Source organism: Triturus cristatus, chromosome 7, assembly GCF_964204655.1.
Source record: "Triturus cristatus chromosome 7, aTriCri1.1, whole genome shotgun sequence".
In the NCBI taxonomy this organism is placed as follows: Eukaryota; Metazoa; Chordata; class Amphibia; order Caudata; family Salamandridae; genus Triturus; species Triturus cristatus.
In genome coordinates, this window is record NC_140590.1 from 9,226,220 (window position 1) to 9,242,935 (window position 16,716).

General features: G+C 54.3%; 1 protein-coding gene across 1 annotated transcript in view; it reads right to left on the reverse strand.

Moving 5' to 3' along the window:
• LOC146808681 (potassium-transporting ATPase alpha chain 2-like) overlaps positions 1 to 16,716 on the reverse strand; it is a 69,757-nt gene that overhangs the window by 42,076 nt on the left and 10,965 nt on the right. The window contains exons 2-5 of the mRNA XM_085615480.1: positions 8,511 to 8,642; positions 6,904 to 6,963; positions 6,321 to 6,524; positions 1,228 to 1,341 (exon numbers count right to left, since the gene is read on the reverse strand). Coding sequence (XP_085471606.1) covers positions 1,228 to 1,341; positions 6,321 to 6,524; positions 6,904 to 6,963; positions 8,511 to 8,642 — 510 coding nt within the window. The remainder of the gene's footprint in view (positions 1 to 1,227; positions 1,342 to 6,320; positions 6,525 to 6,903; positions 6,964 to 8,510; positions 8,643 to 16,716) is intronic.

Here is a 16,716-nt window from a genome sequence, read left to right on the forward strand (position 1 = left end):
TCTTCCGTGCTCTGTGAAGATCACCCCATCTAACAGAACTCTCCCCTTTGTGAGGGACCCCTCGCTCTGCCAGACACCACTCTCTTCCGTGCTCTGTGAAGATCACCCCATCTAACAGAACTCTCTCCTTTGTGGGGGACCCCTCGCTCTGCCACCCACAGACCACTCTCTTCCGTGCTCTGTGAAGATCACCCCATCTAACAGAACTCTCTCCTTGGTGGGGGACCACTCGCTTCTGCCGACTGGGCCTCCTGAAGAGCACGGGGCTCTGGACTCTTCCCCAGCAGAGTCAGTGAAGTCAGTCAATCAACAAATAAATACTCATTTTAATATTTCTTTGTCATGATCATCCAAGGCACCAAACACGCTCACTCCAAAACACTAAGGGCCTGATCCACAAACTGCACTTTTGTAGCAAGTCCAGCACTACACATGGCTAACACTGGAACTGCAACGCCCGAAAATAACATGTTAAATTGAATAAAATTATTCCAAATAGTGAAAATTATATGAAACGTGTGCATATTTAATTATTTAAAATAGTTAGTAACCTATTTAACAGATTATACAATAGTTTAGAATTAAATAATAATGATGAACTGCTTTAAATATTTAACATTCATTTATGGGTTATTGAATATTCTATAATTAAATAGTACAGATATAAACATTAATTTATATAATTTTTATTTCACCTATTTCAAATAATTTCATGTAACACTAATTCCTATGGGATTTTATTTCAATTCTCTTCTCCATGTTTTCCATGGGAGAGTGTTGCAGCACCAGTGGTAGCTATATGTAGTGCCGGACTTACTAGAAAAGTGTATGCTTCTACAAAAGTGCAGTTTGTGAATACTGAAATGTAGTAAACTTACTCAAATGTGTAACTTACTCAGAGTGTAAGTTACCTTTGTGAATCAGACCCACAGTAGCTAAATTGTCTATGTCGTTCCCCTCTTTACATTACCCTAAACCACCCTCTACCACAAGCCTGATGCTACCACCTCTGACACCACCACCCACTGAAGCCCTCCTGCTAACCTAAACCAGGGGGATGATCTTTGACTTCACCGCCACTGAGAATTTTACACCGCCGCTAGCCGGAGGGACCAGCTCTGAGCGCACCCTCTGACAACCTCTCCTATCACAACACAAAAACATCCCTCTGTACTGCCCCCGCCTAAGCACACTTCACACACAGATTTAAGTGGACAAGAGCCATACCTGCGGGACCATGTTCTTAAAGCCAGCCATGATATTGGTACTTTTGGCTTCTTGGTAGTAGGCGAAGAGAGCCGTCATGACTACCACAGCGATGAGCACAATTGCCAACCACAGCTGGAGAAAAAAAAGAGTGGAGAAAGATGAGAAGAAAATTATCCAACCACAACTAAAGGGAAATGGAAAGAATGGAGCTGACCCAGAAGACAACCCACATAAAACAAAAATCAACCACAGCATGAATGAAGGAGGGAAGAGTGGAGTCGCACCAGAAGATAACAAACATCAAACAATAATCGGCCAGAGATGGAGCAGGGGAGGGAAGACTGCAGCACACTACAAGACAACAGACAATTATCAACCACAGCTATAAAACAGTAGGGGAAAGTGGAGAAGTGTTAGTAGACAGTTAACAGCAAACAATAGCCAACCACAACTACCGGGAAAAGTGAAGAGTGAAGCAGCATCAGATGACACATGACATCAAACAGTAACAAACTACAGGTAAAGCTAAGGAGGCAGGAGTGTAGCAGAGCCAGACGACAACGAACATCAAACAATAACCAACCACAGCTAAAGCGTAGGGAGGAAAAGTTGAGCAGCATCAGAATATAATTGACAATAACCAAACACAGCTTGAGCTGGAGAAGAAAGAGTGTAACAGCATCAAATGATAGCCAACATCAAACAGAAACCTACCCCTTATAAATCAAAGAAGGCAAGAGTGGAACAGAGACAGAAGCCAAAAAGCACCAAACAATAACCAACTACAGCTTGTGCGGAGGAGAGAAGAGTGGAGCAGCATCAGAAGATAACCAACGGTAACCAACCACAGCTAGAGCGGAGGAGAGAAGAGTGGAGCAGCATCAGAAGATAACCAGCGATAACCAACCACTGCTAGAGCGGAGGAGAGAAGAGTGGAGCAGCATCAGAAGATAACCAGCGATAACCAACCACTGCTAGAGTGGAGGAGCTAAGAGTGGAGCAGCATCAGAAGATAACCAGTGGTAACCAACAAGTTAGAGCGGAGCAGAGAAGAGTGGAGCAGCATCAGAAGATAACTAGCGATAACCAACCACTGCTAGAGCGGAGGAGCGAAGAGTGGAGCAGCATCAGAAGATAACGACCGATTACCAACCACAGCAAGAGTGGAAAGGTAAGAGTGGAGCAGCATCAGAAGATAACCAACGATAACCAATCACAGCTAGTGCGGAGGAGAGAAGAGTGGAGCAGCATCAGAAGATAACCAATGATAACCAACAAGTTAGAGCGGAGGAGACAAGAGTGGAGCAGCATCAGAAGATAACCAACGGTAACCAACCACAGCAAGAGTGGAAAGGTAAGAGTGGAGCAGCATCAGAAGATAACCAACGATAACCAATCACAGCTAGTGCGGAGGAGAGAAGAGTGGAGCAGCATCAGAAGATAACCAATGATAACCAACAAGTTAGAGCGGAGGAGACAAGAGTGGAGCAGCATCAGAAGATAACCAACAGTAACCAACCACAGCAAGAGTGGAAAGGTAAGAGTGGAGCAGCATCAGAAGATAACCAACGATAACCAATCACAGCTAGTGCGGAGGAGAGAAGAGTGGAGCAGCATCAGAAGATAACCAATGATAACCAACAAGTTAGAGCGGAAGAGACAAGAGTGGAGCAGCATCAGAAGATAACCAACAGTAACCAACCACAGCAAGAGTGGAAAGGTAAGAGTGGAGCAGCATCAGAAGATAACCAACGATAACCAATCACAGCTAGTGCGGAGGAGAGAAGAGTGGAGCAGCATCAGAAGATAACCAATGATAACCAACAAGTTAGAGCGGAGGAGACAAGAGTGGAGCAGCATCAGAAGATAACCAACAGTAACCAACCACTGCTAGAGGGGAGGAGAGAAGAGTGGAGTAGCATCAGAGATAACCAGCGATAACCAACCACAGCTAAAGCTGAGGAGAGAAAAGTGGAGCAGCATCAGAAGATAACCAACGGTAACCAACCACTGCTAGAGCAGAGTAGAGAAGAGTGGAGCAGAATCAGAAGATAACCAACGATAACCAACCACAGCTAGAGCGGAGGAGAGAAGAGAAGAGTGGAGCAGCATCAGAAGATAACCAACGGTAACCAACCACTGCTAGAGCGGAGGAGAGAAGAGTGGAGCAGCATCAGAAGATAACCAGCGATAACCAACCACTGCTAGAGCGGAGGAGAGAAGAGTGGAGCAGCATCAGAAGATAACCAGCGATAACCAACCACTGCTAGAGTGGAGGAGCTAAGAGTGGACCAGCATCAGAAGATAACCAGTGGTAACCAACAAGTTAGAGCGGAGCAGAGAAGAGTGGAGCAGCATCAGAAGATAACTAGCGATAACCAACCACTGCTAGAGCGGAGGAGCGAAGAGTGGAGCAGCATCAGAAGATAACAACCGATTACCAACCACAGCAAGAGTGGAAAGGTAAGAGTGGAGCAGCATCAGAAGATAACCAACGATAACCAATCACAGCTAGTGCGGAGGAGAGAAGAGTGGAGCAGCATCAGAAGATAACCAATGATAACCAACAAGTTAGAGCGGAGGAGACAAGAGTGGAGCAGCATCAGAAGATAACCAACGGTAACCAACCACAGCTAAAGCGGAGGAGAGAAAAGTGGAGCAGCATCAGAAGATAACCAACAGTAACCAACCACAGCAAGAGTGGAAAGGTAAGAGTGGAGCAGCATCAGAAGATAACCAACGATAACCAATCACAGCTAGTGCGGAGGAGAGAAGAGTGGAGCAGCATCAGAAGATAACCAATGATAACCAACAAGTTAGAGCGGAGGAGACAAGAGTGGAGCAGCATCAGAAGGTAACCAACAGTAACCAACCACTGCTAGAGGGGAGGAGAGAAGAGTGGAGCAGCATCAGAGATAACCAGCGATAACCAACCACAGCTAAAGCTGAGGAGAGAAAAGTGGAGCAGCATCAGAAGATAACCAACGGTAACCAACCACAGCTAGAGCGGAGGAGAGAAGAGTGGAGCAGCATCAGAAGATAACCAACGATAACCAACCACAGCTAGAGCGGAGGAGAGAAGAGAAGAGTGGAGCAGCATCAGAAGATAACCAACGATAACCAACCACTGCTAGAGCGGAGGAGAGAAGAGTGGAGCAGCATCAGAAGATAACCAGCGATAACCAACCACTGCTAGAGCGGAGGAGAGAAGAGTGGAGCAGAATCAGAAGATAACCAGCGATAACCAACCCCAGCAAGAGCAGAGGAGCGAAGAGTGGAGCAGGATCAGAAGATAACCAGCGATAAGCAACCACTGCTAGAGCGGAGGAGCGAAGAGTGGACCAGCATCAGAAGATAACTAGCGATAACCAACCACTGCTAGAGCGGAGGAGCGAAGAGTAGAGCAGCATCAGAAGATAACGACCGATTACCAACCACAGCAAGAGTGGAAAGGGAAGAGTGGAGCAGCATCAGAAGATAACCAACGATAACCAATCACAGCTAGTGCGGAGGAGAGAAGAATGGAGCAGCATCAGAAGATAACCAATGATAACCAACAAGTTAGAGCGGAGGAGACAAGAGTGGAGCAGCATCAGAAGATAACCAACGGTAACCAACCACAGCAAGAGTGGAAAGGTAAGAGTGGAGCAGCATCAGAAGATAACCAACGATAACCAATCACAGCTAGTGCGGAGGAGAGAAGAGTGGAGCAGCATCAGAAGATAACCAATGATAACCAACAAGTTAGAGCGGAGGAGACAAGAGTGGAGCAGCATCAGAAGATAACCAACGATAACCAACCACTGCTAGAGGGGAGGAGAGAAGAGTGGAGCAGCATCAGAAGATAACCAGCGATAACCAACCACTGCTAGAGGGGAGGAGAGAAGAGTGGAGCAGCATCAGAGATAACCAGCGATAACCAACCACAGCTAAAGCGGAGGAGAGAAGAGTGGAGCAGCATCAGAAGATAACTAACGATAACCAACCACAGCTAGAGCGGAGGAGAGAAGAGAAGAGTGGAGCAGGATCAGAAGATAACTAACGATAACCAACCACAGCTAGAGCGGAGGAGACAAGAGTGGAGCAGCATCAGAAGATAACTAACGATAACCAACCACAGCTAGAGCGGAGGAGAGAAGAGAAGAGTGGAGCAGGATCAGAAGATAACTAACGATAACCAACCACAGCTAGAGCGGAGGAGAGAAGAGTGGAGCAGGATCAGAAGATAACCAGCGATAACCAACCACTGCTAGAGCGGAGGAGACAAGAGTGGAGCAGAATCAGAAGATAACCAGCGATAACCAACCACAGCTAGAGCGGAGGAGAGAAGAGAAGAGTGGAGCAGGATCAGAAGATAACTAACGATAACCAGCCACAGCTAGAGCGGAGGAGAGAAGAGTGGAGCAGCATCAGAAGATAACCAGCGATAACCAACCACAGCTAGAGCGGAGGAGAGAAGAGAAGAGTGGAGCAGGATCAGAAGATAACTAACGATAACCAACCACAGCTAGAGCGGAGGAGACAAGAGTGGAGCAGCATCAGAAGATAACTAACGATAACCAACCACAGCTAGAGCGGAGGAGAGAAGAGAAGAGTGGAGCAGGATCAGAAGATAACTAACGATAACCAACCACAGCTAGAGCGGAGGAGAGAAGAGTGGAGCAGGATCAGAAGATAACCAGCGATAACCAACCACTGCTAGAGCGGAGGAGACAAGAGTGGAGCAGAATCAGAAGATAACCAGCGATAACCAACCACAGCTAGAGCGGAGGAGAGAAGAGAAGAGTGGAGCAGGATCAGAAGATAACTAACGATAACCAGCCACAGCTAGAGCGGAGGAGAGAAGAGTGGAGCAGCATGAGATGACAACTGACATCAAAAAATGACCATCTAGAGTAGGAGAGTGGAATGGTAAGTGTTGCTCAAAAACCTGCGGGTAAAAGAGGAAGAGAAGAGGGGACATTCTGGGACACAGAGCGATATTCGAGGGCTTAGATGAAAGAGGGAAGGTATTAAAACTCAAGATGAAGAAGGACGGACTCCAGGGAGCTTCTGGGGTAGAGGACGAGGGAGGAAGAGCAGGTGTCTAGGAGACGATGAAGGACTCTTACGTTGTCTTTCGAGGTGGTGGAATCTTGCGAGAACTGAAGGCCGAAGGCGATGAAGCACAGGATGGAGCCGATCCAGAAGACAATGGAGAAGCCCCCAATCATCAGTTTCGCAAACTTGACAATCTCCGGCGTCCCCTTGGGGGGGGTCAGCTTATTGGGACCATCTCTGGCCAGGAGCTCCTGAACTCTCTCTGAACTGAGACCCTATAGAAACAGAAATTCACTCTAAGTTCTGTATCCTAAGCAAAGTTCATGTCTTCCCCATTGCCATGTCTACTCTCTGCCTCGCCCTCAGTGCCCCCCCATATCCCTCCAGGGTTTGCCTCCCCCGAGCTCTCTACCTGTCCCTCTGTACTCGTTCCCCCGTCTCTTGATTGACTTGTTTCTTGCATCAGTCACACAAGAGGGGCAGTGCAACCACATGGATGGCTGCGCTGCCCACGAGCACACACTGTCTCACCAGAGAGAGATAAAGGGATCCCCAAATAATGTAGAGGTGATCAAGTCCCCTCTCTGCCCCAGCCCTTTAATCATCAGGGATGCTTGTGTGAGTGTGCCAATATAAGTCTTCATGTTGCGTTACCGTCTTGATATTGGCCCCGTACTTCTGTTCCAGCTCTTCCGGCGACAATGTGTGATCGTCCTGCAATGCAAAGCACAGACATGTGTAAGCCATGACACTCAGGGAAACCTTCCCCAGCCCCCTCCCTCTGCTGGCAGCCCAGGAGGGGCAAAGAACAGGGCAAGCACACTTGGGACGTGGGAGGGCTAGAGATGAAGACGCCTTGAGCCCAACCCTAGGTCTCCAGCCTTTAGTGTAATGAGAGCTGTTTGTGCCAATGGAAACCACCCTGGGCTGCTGATGGTAATGTTGTCATAGCGATGACATGAGAGAAGGTCCCATGTGTGGCCAGAGCGATCCCTCAGCCCCAGGCAGGCCTGGCAGCAGGAATGGAGAAGGCCTTTCCACGGGCGATACAGAACAGCCGCGGCCGCTCGGCCTCTGGTCCAGGGTAATGTTGGTGATACCTCGCCCTCATGCCACATGATGTCGCTCATATGCCAGCTCCAAATGCATTTGGGGAATTCAAAAATTGTTTCCCAGATATCAGCTTATGGGTTAAAAAATACACATTTTCGTCTTGAGTACTCACCTTTCAGATTGAGTATACCCACATTCACACCGCCAGGCACATACTTGTCATTTCTTATGCTGGGCAGTGCCCTTGAGCATTACTCACAGGTACCTGAAGAGATGCCAGCAGCTCACAAGCTGCTCGTTGGGGAACCCTGTCCTAAGCAGAGCAGCGGCACTCAGGGGAGAGCAGAGGAGACCACATACTCCTTGGAGGTCCCCTGCCGCCCTCTTGCACGCTGAAGCCATGGCCTCTTCCTGAACGCCCAGCATCAGTCTCTCCTTGCAGACCCCAGCCATGGCCTCTCCTCCTCTCCTTGCACATCCCGGCCTCAGCCTCTCCTTGCACACTTCGGCCTCTTCTTGCACACCCCAGCCATGGCCTCTCCTTGCTCATCCCGACTCTCCTTGCACACTCCAGCCATGGCCTCTCCTTGCACACTTCGGCCTCTTCTTGCACACCCCAGCCATGGCCTCTCCTTGCACACTCCGACTCTCCTTGCACACCCCAGCCATGGCCTCTCCTTGCACACTCCGACTCTCCTTGCACACCCCAGCCATGGCCTCTCCTTGCACATCCCGACTCTCCTTGCACACTCCAGCCATGGCCTCTCCTTGCACACTCCGACTCTCCTTGCACACCCCAGCCATGGCCTCTCCTTGCACATCCCGACTCTCCTTGCACACCCCAGCCATGGCCTCTCCTTGCACACTCCGACTCTCCTTGCACACCCCAGCCATGGCCTCTCCTTGCACACTCCGACTCTCCTCGCACACCCCAGCCATGGCCTCTCCTTGCACACTCCGACTCTCCTCGCACACCCCAGCCATGGCCTCTCCTTGCACATCCCGACTCTCCTTGCACACTCCGACTCTCCTTGCACACCCCAGCCATGGCCTCTCCTTGCACACTCCGACTCTCCTTGCACACCCCAGCCATGGCCTCTCCTTGCACATCCCGACTCTCCTTGCACACCTCAGAATCAGACAGCCCTTGATCAGCACAGCCGGGGACATCAGTGGGGGGGGGGGGGGGGGGCGCAGCCTCTACTTACGATTTCCAGCTCCTTCTTCAGGCCCTCCACCTTCTTTCTGTCCTTCTTCTCTTTCTTCTTCAGCTTGAGGGGCTTCTCCGTGGCAGAGACATCCTTCCCACCAGCCTCCAAGGTGTAGATCTCAGGCAGATGCTGAAAGGGAAGAGTAGGAGAGGGTCAGGGAGGAGCTTCGAGGAGCTGCCCTCCAGTGATGAGCTCATACCCTCGAGGAGCTGCCCTCCAGTGACGCCCTCATGACCCCTGACCCCGGAGGTTAAGTGACGCAGCTGGGGTAAATGACCCAACCTATTTTGCCGTAAGTGAAGGACGGGGCACCCAGATGGGACCAGGATGCCATGTGACGTCAGAGGCTCAGTAGAGCACTAGGTGATGTCATCAGGGGCCTGGCGGAGCACTCTCGTTTGGGGAGAGGCACTTAGAAAGAAATCAGGGGTCGTGGCTCCAGGTGATGTCATCAGGAGCGAGGGGGGGGGGGGGGCACAAAATGATGTGACGAAGCACACAGCGGCGTGCGATGTAATTAACGGCAAAGTGGACGACCATATGACGTCATTATGGGCACAGTAGGATGCGGTGTGACGTGGACGACTATGTGACGTCAAGGCCGCAGCAGCGTTCCACGTGAAGTCAAGAAGACTAGAGCACGTGCCCATGGAACACGTCAGAGTACAAGCCCCGCCTTCTGTGAACATAGAGCGCATGCGCCTCCCACCTCACTGTAGGCTCCCTGCCCAAGCGCTCACTCACCTGTTTGTAAGTAGGGACGTGGCTTCAAGGGGAGGGCTGTTTGGGGGGTTACCCTCCCTGATACATGTAATGGGATTTCAGATGGGACTTTACATCTTCAGGCTCACCTCTCCTCCTCCCTAATCTGAGGGCCTTAAAACCAGCCAATGAGTTTAGAAACGTGTTGCTTTAAGCAGGGCTTTAAGTGGGCCGGGTCTCACCGGGTCTGAGCACCTGCAGTCTTTTAAGGGGGACCTCGAAACGGGTCTCTCTCGGGCTCTGGTTTGTGCCCTGGAACAGGTGGACAGCAGTGACAGCGGCAAATGGATGTGGGCTGCTCACACTGCTCACTTCTCGTTAGTAGAGGTTACGGCATGACGTCACGCCATGTGAGCACATGATATGCACTGCTCACTTCTCACTAGTGGAGTGTCGGTATGACGTCACGCCAGGTGAGCACATGATGTGCGCTGCTCACTTCTCGTTAGTGGAGGTTACGGCATGACGTCACGCCATGTGAGCACATGATGTGCACTGCTCACTTCTCACTAGTGGAGTTTCGGTGAGCCTTATAGGGGGAGAGACATCAGTTAAAGAGAGTCATTTTCTCTCTGGCTTCCCTTCTCTTCTTGAAACTCAGGAGCAGCGGCATCGTCGTGGTGTCACCAGGGCTTAAGTGGAAGATTTTTCAATATTATATACAAGCCACAGTTGCTGCTTATTTATCTTATGAAAGTAACAACCATTGACAAAGCCAATAGTCCTGACTTGTTGTAGGTATGATGTTACTTGAATTGTATATCTGGATACATGACAGAAACAGCAAAATACAAGTCGGGTGGCACACAATGCTGAGCACAGATTTTTCGCTTACCTGTTGTAAGCCACGCCCTGTTAGAAAAGGTAGACGGACCGGGAGGGTCGGCCGGGGTCAGGAGGAGAGGTCTCCGGGGAGAGCCGTCTCCAGCGATCGTACAGACAAGTAACTTCCCCCCCCACAGACAGATATCACACACGGATAAGGTTCAGTGATCTTTATCGACACTTATTTAAGGTACGGTAAAATGGTACAAGGAGGTCTGGACTCAGGGGTCCCCTCGATTAGAGTCTCGTAAGGTAGGGAAGGGGGTAGCGGGACAGTCTATTTACCAATCAGGTAATTCGGATGAGATGGTGTTGAGCTCACAATCCTCGAGCTTGGTGGTTAGGTGGTATGGGCCGCGGCAGCGCCAGCAGGTCCCGGTGCGGATGGTCGATACAACGGGCCGCGGCAGCGCCAGCAGGTCCCAGGAAGATGAAGGTTGCAGAGGGCCGCGGCAGCGCCAGCAGGTCCCGGTGAGGATGGTCGGTACAACGGGCCGCGGCAGCGCCAGCAGGTCCCAGAAAGATGAAGGTTGCAGAAGGCCGCGGCAGCGCCAGCAGGCAGGACGATGGTTCACAAGAGCGGGCTACGGCAGCGCCAGTAGACCGTCAGGGTTGAGTTCACTCGGTGTCTCTCGACTCCAGGATACAACTGCCTTCCTGCTCCGGAGCTGTCTTAGTTATAGGGCTGGTGCCCTTTGATGTCCGGACCCTCGCACTTGGAGGTCGGAGGGTCCGGGATGAAGGTGTCCAGACACCCAGCAGGGGGTGGAGCCAGCGCCTGGGGGCTGCTGGAGGCGATCGGCACCTGGCGGGGGAAGAGCTCTTGACGCTTCGTTCTCCCATTGACCTGCCAAGTGGTCCGCTCACCTCCTGGGTGGATGGTGGTGCCGGGATGTCGGGGCCGGCCAGGCCCGGGGTTAGGGTCGAGGTGAGGCCACGCGGCCGCGTGGTGCAGGGCCCAAGATGGCGGCTTGACCTGGCCGGGGAAGCCGGTGGGGCTGGACCCCGTGATGAGTAGGGGTCCGAGGGCAGAGGGTCCGTCGGGAGACGGAGTACAGGGACTTGTCACGGGGGTATGCTGGGCGGGCCGGAGCTCGGGCCCTGTCGTGCGGGGGGGGAGCCAGCCCTCTGTGTGGCCTGTCCAACATGCGTCCCCCCCAGCTGAAGGCGGGGAGAGTCACCCATCTCCTTGGGGACTCTCTTCGTCGAGGCGGAAAAAGCGGGACAGGCCGTCCGCGTTGGCGTGGTCTTGGCCTGGCCGGTGCTCCACAGTGAAGTCCATTCCCTGCAGGGAAATGGACCAGCGCAAGAGTTTTGGGTTCTCCCCCCGCATCTGCATCAGCCATTGCAGGGGTCGATGGTCGGTTTGTACCCGGAAGTGGGTACCGAAGAGATAGGGCCGGAGCTTTTTGAGGGCCCACACTACTGCAAATGCCTCCCTCTCGATTGTGCTCCAACGCTGTTCTCGGGCCAGGAGACGTCGACTGATGAAGGCCACCGGCTGGTCATGACCTTCGGGGTTCAGCTGAGAGAGGACGGCCCCGATGCCGTGGTCGGAGGCGTCGGTCTGTACTACAAATTCCCGACTGTAATCGGGGGCCTGGAGCACCGGGGCGGTGCACAGGGCGGCCTTCAGCTCTTCGAAGGCCGCTTGACAATCAGGAGTCCAGTGGACCCGCTTCGGTTGATTCTTGGATGTGAGTCCCGTGAGGGGCCCCACGATGCTGCCGTAGTCCTTCACGAACCGCCGGTAGTAGCCGGTGAGCCCTAAGAAGGCTCGGACCTCGGTCTGGGTGACGGGGGGCTGCCAGGACTGGATGGCAGCAATCTTAAGTTGTAGTGGGGCCACCAGCCCGCTTCCCACTTGGTGCCCCAGGTAGGTCACAGACCCTTGGCCAATTTGGCACTTGCCGGCTTTAATGGTGAGGCCGGCCCGCTGGAGGGCTTGGAGGACCTCTTGGAGGTGACGGAGGTGGTCGGACCAGTGGCGGCTGTATACAGCGATATCGTCCAGGTAGGCAGCGCTGAATTCTTCGAGCCCTGCCAAGACCTGGTTCACAAGACGTTGGAATGTGGCGGGGGCATTCTTCATGCCAAAGGGCATGACCTTAAATTGATAGTGGCCATCGGGGGTGGAGAAGGCTGACCGTTCCTGAGCCCTGGGTGTGAGGCCGATCTGCCAGTAGCCCGCCGTCAGGTCGAAGATACTAAGGTAGCGGGCGGCCCCCAGCCGGTCGATCAGCTCGTCTGCTCGGGGGATGGGATGAGCGTCGGTCCGGGTGACAGCGTTCAAGCCCCGGTAGTCGACGCAGAATCTCAGTTCAGGGGCGGTGCCGGGGGCAGCGGCCTTGGGAACTAATACAACCGGACTGGCCCAGGGACTGTCCGAGGGCTCGATGACCCCGATCGTGAGCATCTTGGCCACTTCCTCCTGTATGCAGGTCCGTACCCGATCTGGTACGCGGTAGGCCCGGTGCCGGACAGGGGGACTGTCCCCGGTGTCTACGTCGTGCAAACACCAAGGGGTGACCCCGGGGGTGAGTGAGAACAGGGCAGCGAACTGCAGCAGGAGGTCCCGGCAGTCCTGGCGTTGCTCCGAAGTGAGGGCGTCGGAGAGCCGGACCCCATCCACGGAGCCGTCCTTCTCCTGAGTCTTTAAGAGATCCGGGAGGGGCTCGGAGTCTTCTTCTGTACCACTGTCGGTCGCCATCAGGAGGCTTAGTTCGGAGCGCACAAAGTGTGGTTTGAGCCGGTTGGTGTGGAGGACCCGCAGGGGGTTCCGGGTGGACCCCATGTCGACGAGGTAAGTGACGGGGCTTTTACGCTCGACCACTTTGAAGGGCCCCGTCCACTTGTCTTGCAGGGCACATGGTTCGGTGGGGGACATCACCCATACTTGCTGCCCAGGCTCGAACTCAACGGAGGAGGCATTGTGATCATACCACCTTTTCATGTCCTCCTGACTGGCCTCGAGGTTCGCCTTGGCCATCTCCCTGAAGCGCCGGGTCTGGTTTCGTAGGGCCAGGAGGTATTTGAAGACGTCTGGAGGGGTCGTTAGGGGGGCCAACTCCCAGCCCTCCTTCACGAGGCTGAGGGGCCCTCGCACAGGGTGTCCGTATAGGAGTTCAAAGGGGCTAAAGCCGAGGGACTTCTGTGGTACTTCTCGGTAGGCGAAGAGGAGGCACGGGAGCAGTACATCCCACTGGCGACGGAGAGGCTCTTCCAATCCCCCAATCATCCCTTTGAGAGTGCGGTTGAACCGCTCCACTAGTCCGTTTCCTTGGGGGTGATAGGGGGTCGTGAATCTGTATGTGACCCCGCATTGTTGCCAGAGGGACTTCATGTACTTCGATATGAAGTTCGTACCTCGGTCGCTGACGACTTCTCGGGGGAAGCCTACCCGGGAGAAGATCCCCATCAGGGCCCGGCCAACCACTGGAGCGGTCACGGTCCGTAGGGGCACCGCCTCGGGATAGCGGGTGGCATGGTCCACTAGTACCAAGATGAACCTGTGTCCTTGTGCCGTGCGAGGGTCCAGCGGCCCCACAATGTCTATCCCCACCCTCTCGAACGGGGTGGTGACCACCGGGAAGGGTTGTAGAGGAGCCTTAAGCTTCCGGCCACTCTTCCCGCTTGCTTGGCATGTGGGGCACGATCGGCAGTGGTTCAGGAAGTCATTCCTCATTTTTGGCCAGAAAAAGTGGGTCACCAGTCGACTGTACGTTTTATCTTGGCCCAGGTGCCCAGCCAGGGGGACATCGTGGGCTAGGTTGAGTAGAAAGTCTCGGAAGCGGAGCGGTACCACCAGAACTCGACTGGCCCCCAGCTCGGCGATTCTTTGCTCGCTGTAGAGCAGGTCGTTATCCCAGTAGACCCAGTGGGTTCCGGTGGTGTCCCCGGCGGCTTGGGTGCTGGCTTGTTGGCGAAGCCCCTCGAGGGAGGGACAGGTCTTTTGCTCCTGGCGGAACTGTTCTTGGGTGGGCCCCCCTTCTTGCCGCCACTGAGCCAGATCCGGAAGGTCCTGGGGTTGCGCGTTTTCTTCGGGGGCCGGGTCTGGGAGGTCGGCCTCGCCGTTGTCCTCTACGGGGGCAACCGGGGGCGGAGGTGCCGGCCATTCGGTTTCTTCTGATCGGGGGGCGGCCCGGCCGGCCATGGATCGGGTGGTTATGCAGGCCCAGTCCGGGAGGCCCAGCATCCCCAAGTGCTCTCTTCTCTCGACGGTGGCCCACGGGGAACTCTCGAGGTCATTCCCCAGGAGGCAGTCCACGGGGGCATCGTCCCGGACCGTCACTTTCAGTAGGCCGGAGACCCCTCCCCATTCAAACGGGACGCAGGCCATCTTGCACATGCTTTCAGAGTTATCTGCCGAGCGGACGGGGCAGAGAATGTTCGGCAAGATCTGCTCGGGCTTCACCAGGTGACAGCGGACGGCCGTCACGCTGGCGCCGGTGTCGCGCAAGGCCTCAGCTCTCTGTCCATTAATGGTCACCCACTGACCGTATTTCCTGGTGTTGGCGGGTAGGGGAGCCCGCGGAACCATGTCTCTTCCCCCTAAGCATGCCAGGACCATGGCGGCCGGTTCCCACCCTTGCTGGTCCGGCTCACACTCCTCGGGACCCTCCAACGACTGCTCCTCCCCCAGGGCAGCGGCAGCTACCTGGCGGGGTTTGGGCGTTTGGTTCAGCGGGCAGTTCGGATCGTTGGCGTAGTGGCCTAGTCGCTGGCATCTGTGGCACGTGACGTTGGCTCGGTACCCAGGCCGCAATGGGGGGTTGCCCCGGCCGGTCGGCGGCGGGGTGCTGGCCACGGTTGTTGCTGGCCAGGCGTCTCTCCCCCGCCCCTGGCCTCCTCCTCCTCCCCGAGGACGGTGCTGGCCTTGGTTGCTTCTGTTCTGGTCGTGTGGCCCTTTCCGGCCCACTCGGGTGCTCTCCCACCGGTCAGCTTCGGCGGCGAGCTGCCGGGGGTCAGTCAGCTTACTGTCGAGTAGATGCTGCCGGAGCTCGACGAAGCAGTTGTTTGACAGGTGTTCCCATACCATGAGGTTGAAGAGCTGTTCGTAGGTGGTGACCTGACTTCCCTTGATCCAACCCTCGAAGGCCCGGCTGAAATAGTTCACGTATTCCACCCAAGTGGTACCTGGGATCCGGGTGCAATCCCTGAACCTCTGGCGGTACATCTCGGGCGTGAGGCCGTAGCGGGTGAGGAGGGCAGCCTTCATGTGGTCGTAGGACGACATTTGGTGATCGGGGAGCTGCAGCAGGGCATCGCGACCCTCGTTGATAAATCTCCCCCAAAGTCCGGCTCCCCAATCACTCCGGTCGATCCGGTGGGAGGTCATTGCGAACTCATAGGCCTTAAACCATTGTTGTATGTCGTCTTCTCGGACATACTCGCGGACCACATCCTTGGGGATGTGAACTTTTTTCTCAGTTGGTCCCGGGGTGTGGGGTCTTTCAGGCACCCCCAAGTCCTTATGTTGTTTGCGCAGTTCTATCTCTGCCAATTGGCGCTCGTGCTCGAGCGTTATCTTTTTCTCTTCCAGCTCTCTCTGTCTCTGTTTTTCTTCTCGCTCCTCTCGAATCCGCATCTGCTCGAGGTTGAGTTTCTGTTCAGCTAACTTGAGCTCCCCATCCATCTTGAGTCGTGCCATCTCTAATTCGTGCAGTCTGACTCTGTCTCTTTCTCGTATCTCCTCCGGTGATAGGCCCGTTCCCCGTTCCTCGGGAGTCGTGGCGTTCCCCTCTGGTGTGACGCTGTTTTGGTCGGAGGGTCTTGCGACCCCCGTTTCTGTCCACGACTCAAGGGCGTGCTTTAGGTCATCCTTGGTACTCAGGCCAGTGGTAGCAATGCCAAGTTCTATGCAAAATTGTCTCAGTTCGCGGTGGTTGTACTCCTCTAGTTTCTCCATTTGGAACTTCTCGGTGGAGCTGCTATCTTTGGTCGACATCGTGCTTTGTCGTGGGGTGAGCTACTCTCTGTACGATTACGCGTTGATTCGGATCGCGCCGCTGGCCACCAATGTTAGAAAAGGTAGACGGACCGGGAGGGTCGGCCGGGGTCAGGAGGAGAGGTCTCCGGGGAGAGCCGTCTCCAGCGATCGTACAGACAAGTAACTTCCCCCCCCACAGACAGATATCACACACGGATAAGGTTCAGTGATCTTTATCGACACTTATTTAAGGTACGGTAAAATGGTACAAGGAGGTCTGGACTCAGGGGTCCCCTCGATTAGAGTCTCGTAAGGTAGGGAAGGGGGTAGCGGGACAGTCTATTTACCAATCAGGTAATTCGGATGAGATGGTGTTGAGCTCACAATCCTCGAGCTTGGTGGTTAGGTGGTATGGGCCGCGGCAGCGCCAGCAGGTCCCGGTGCGGATGGTCGATACAACGGGCCGCGGCAGCGCCAGCAGGTCCCAGGAAGATGAAGGTTGCAGAGGGCCGCGGCAGCGCCAGCAGGTCCCGGTGAGGATGGTCGGTACAACGGGCCGCGGCAGCGCCAGCAGGTCCCAGAAAGATGAAGGTTGCAGAAGGCCGCGGCAGCGCCAGCAGGCAGGACGATGGTTCACAAGAGCGGGCTACGGCAGCGCCAGTAGACCGTCAGGGTTGAGTTCACTCG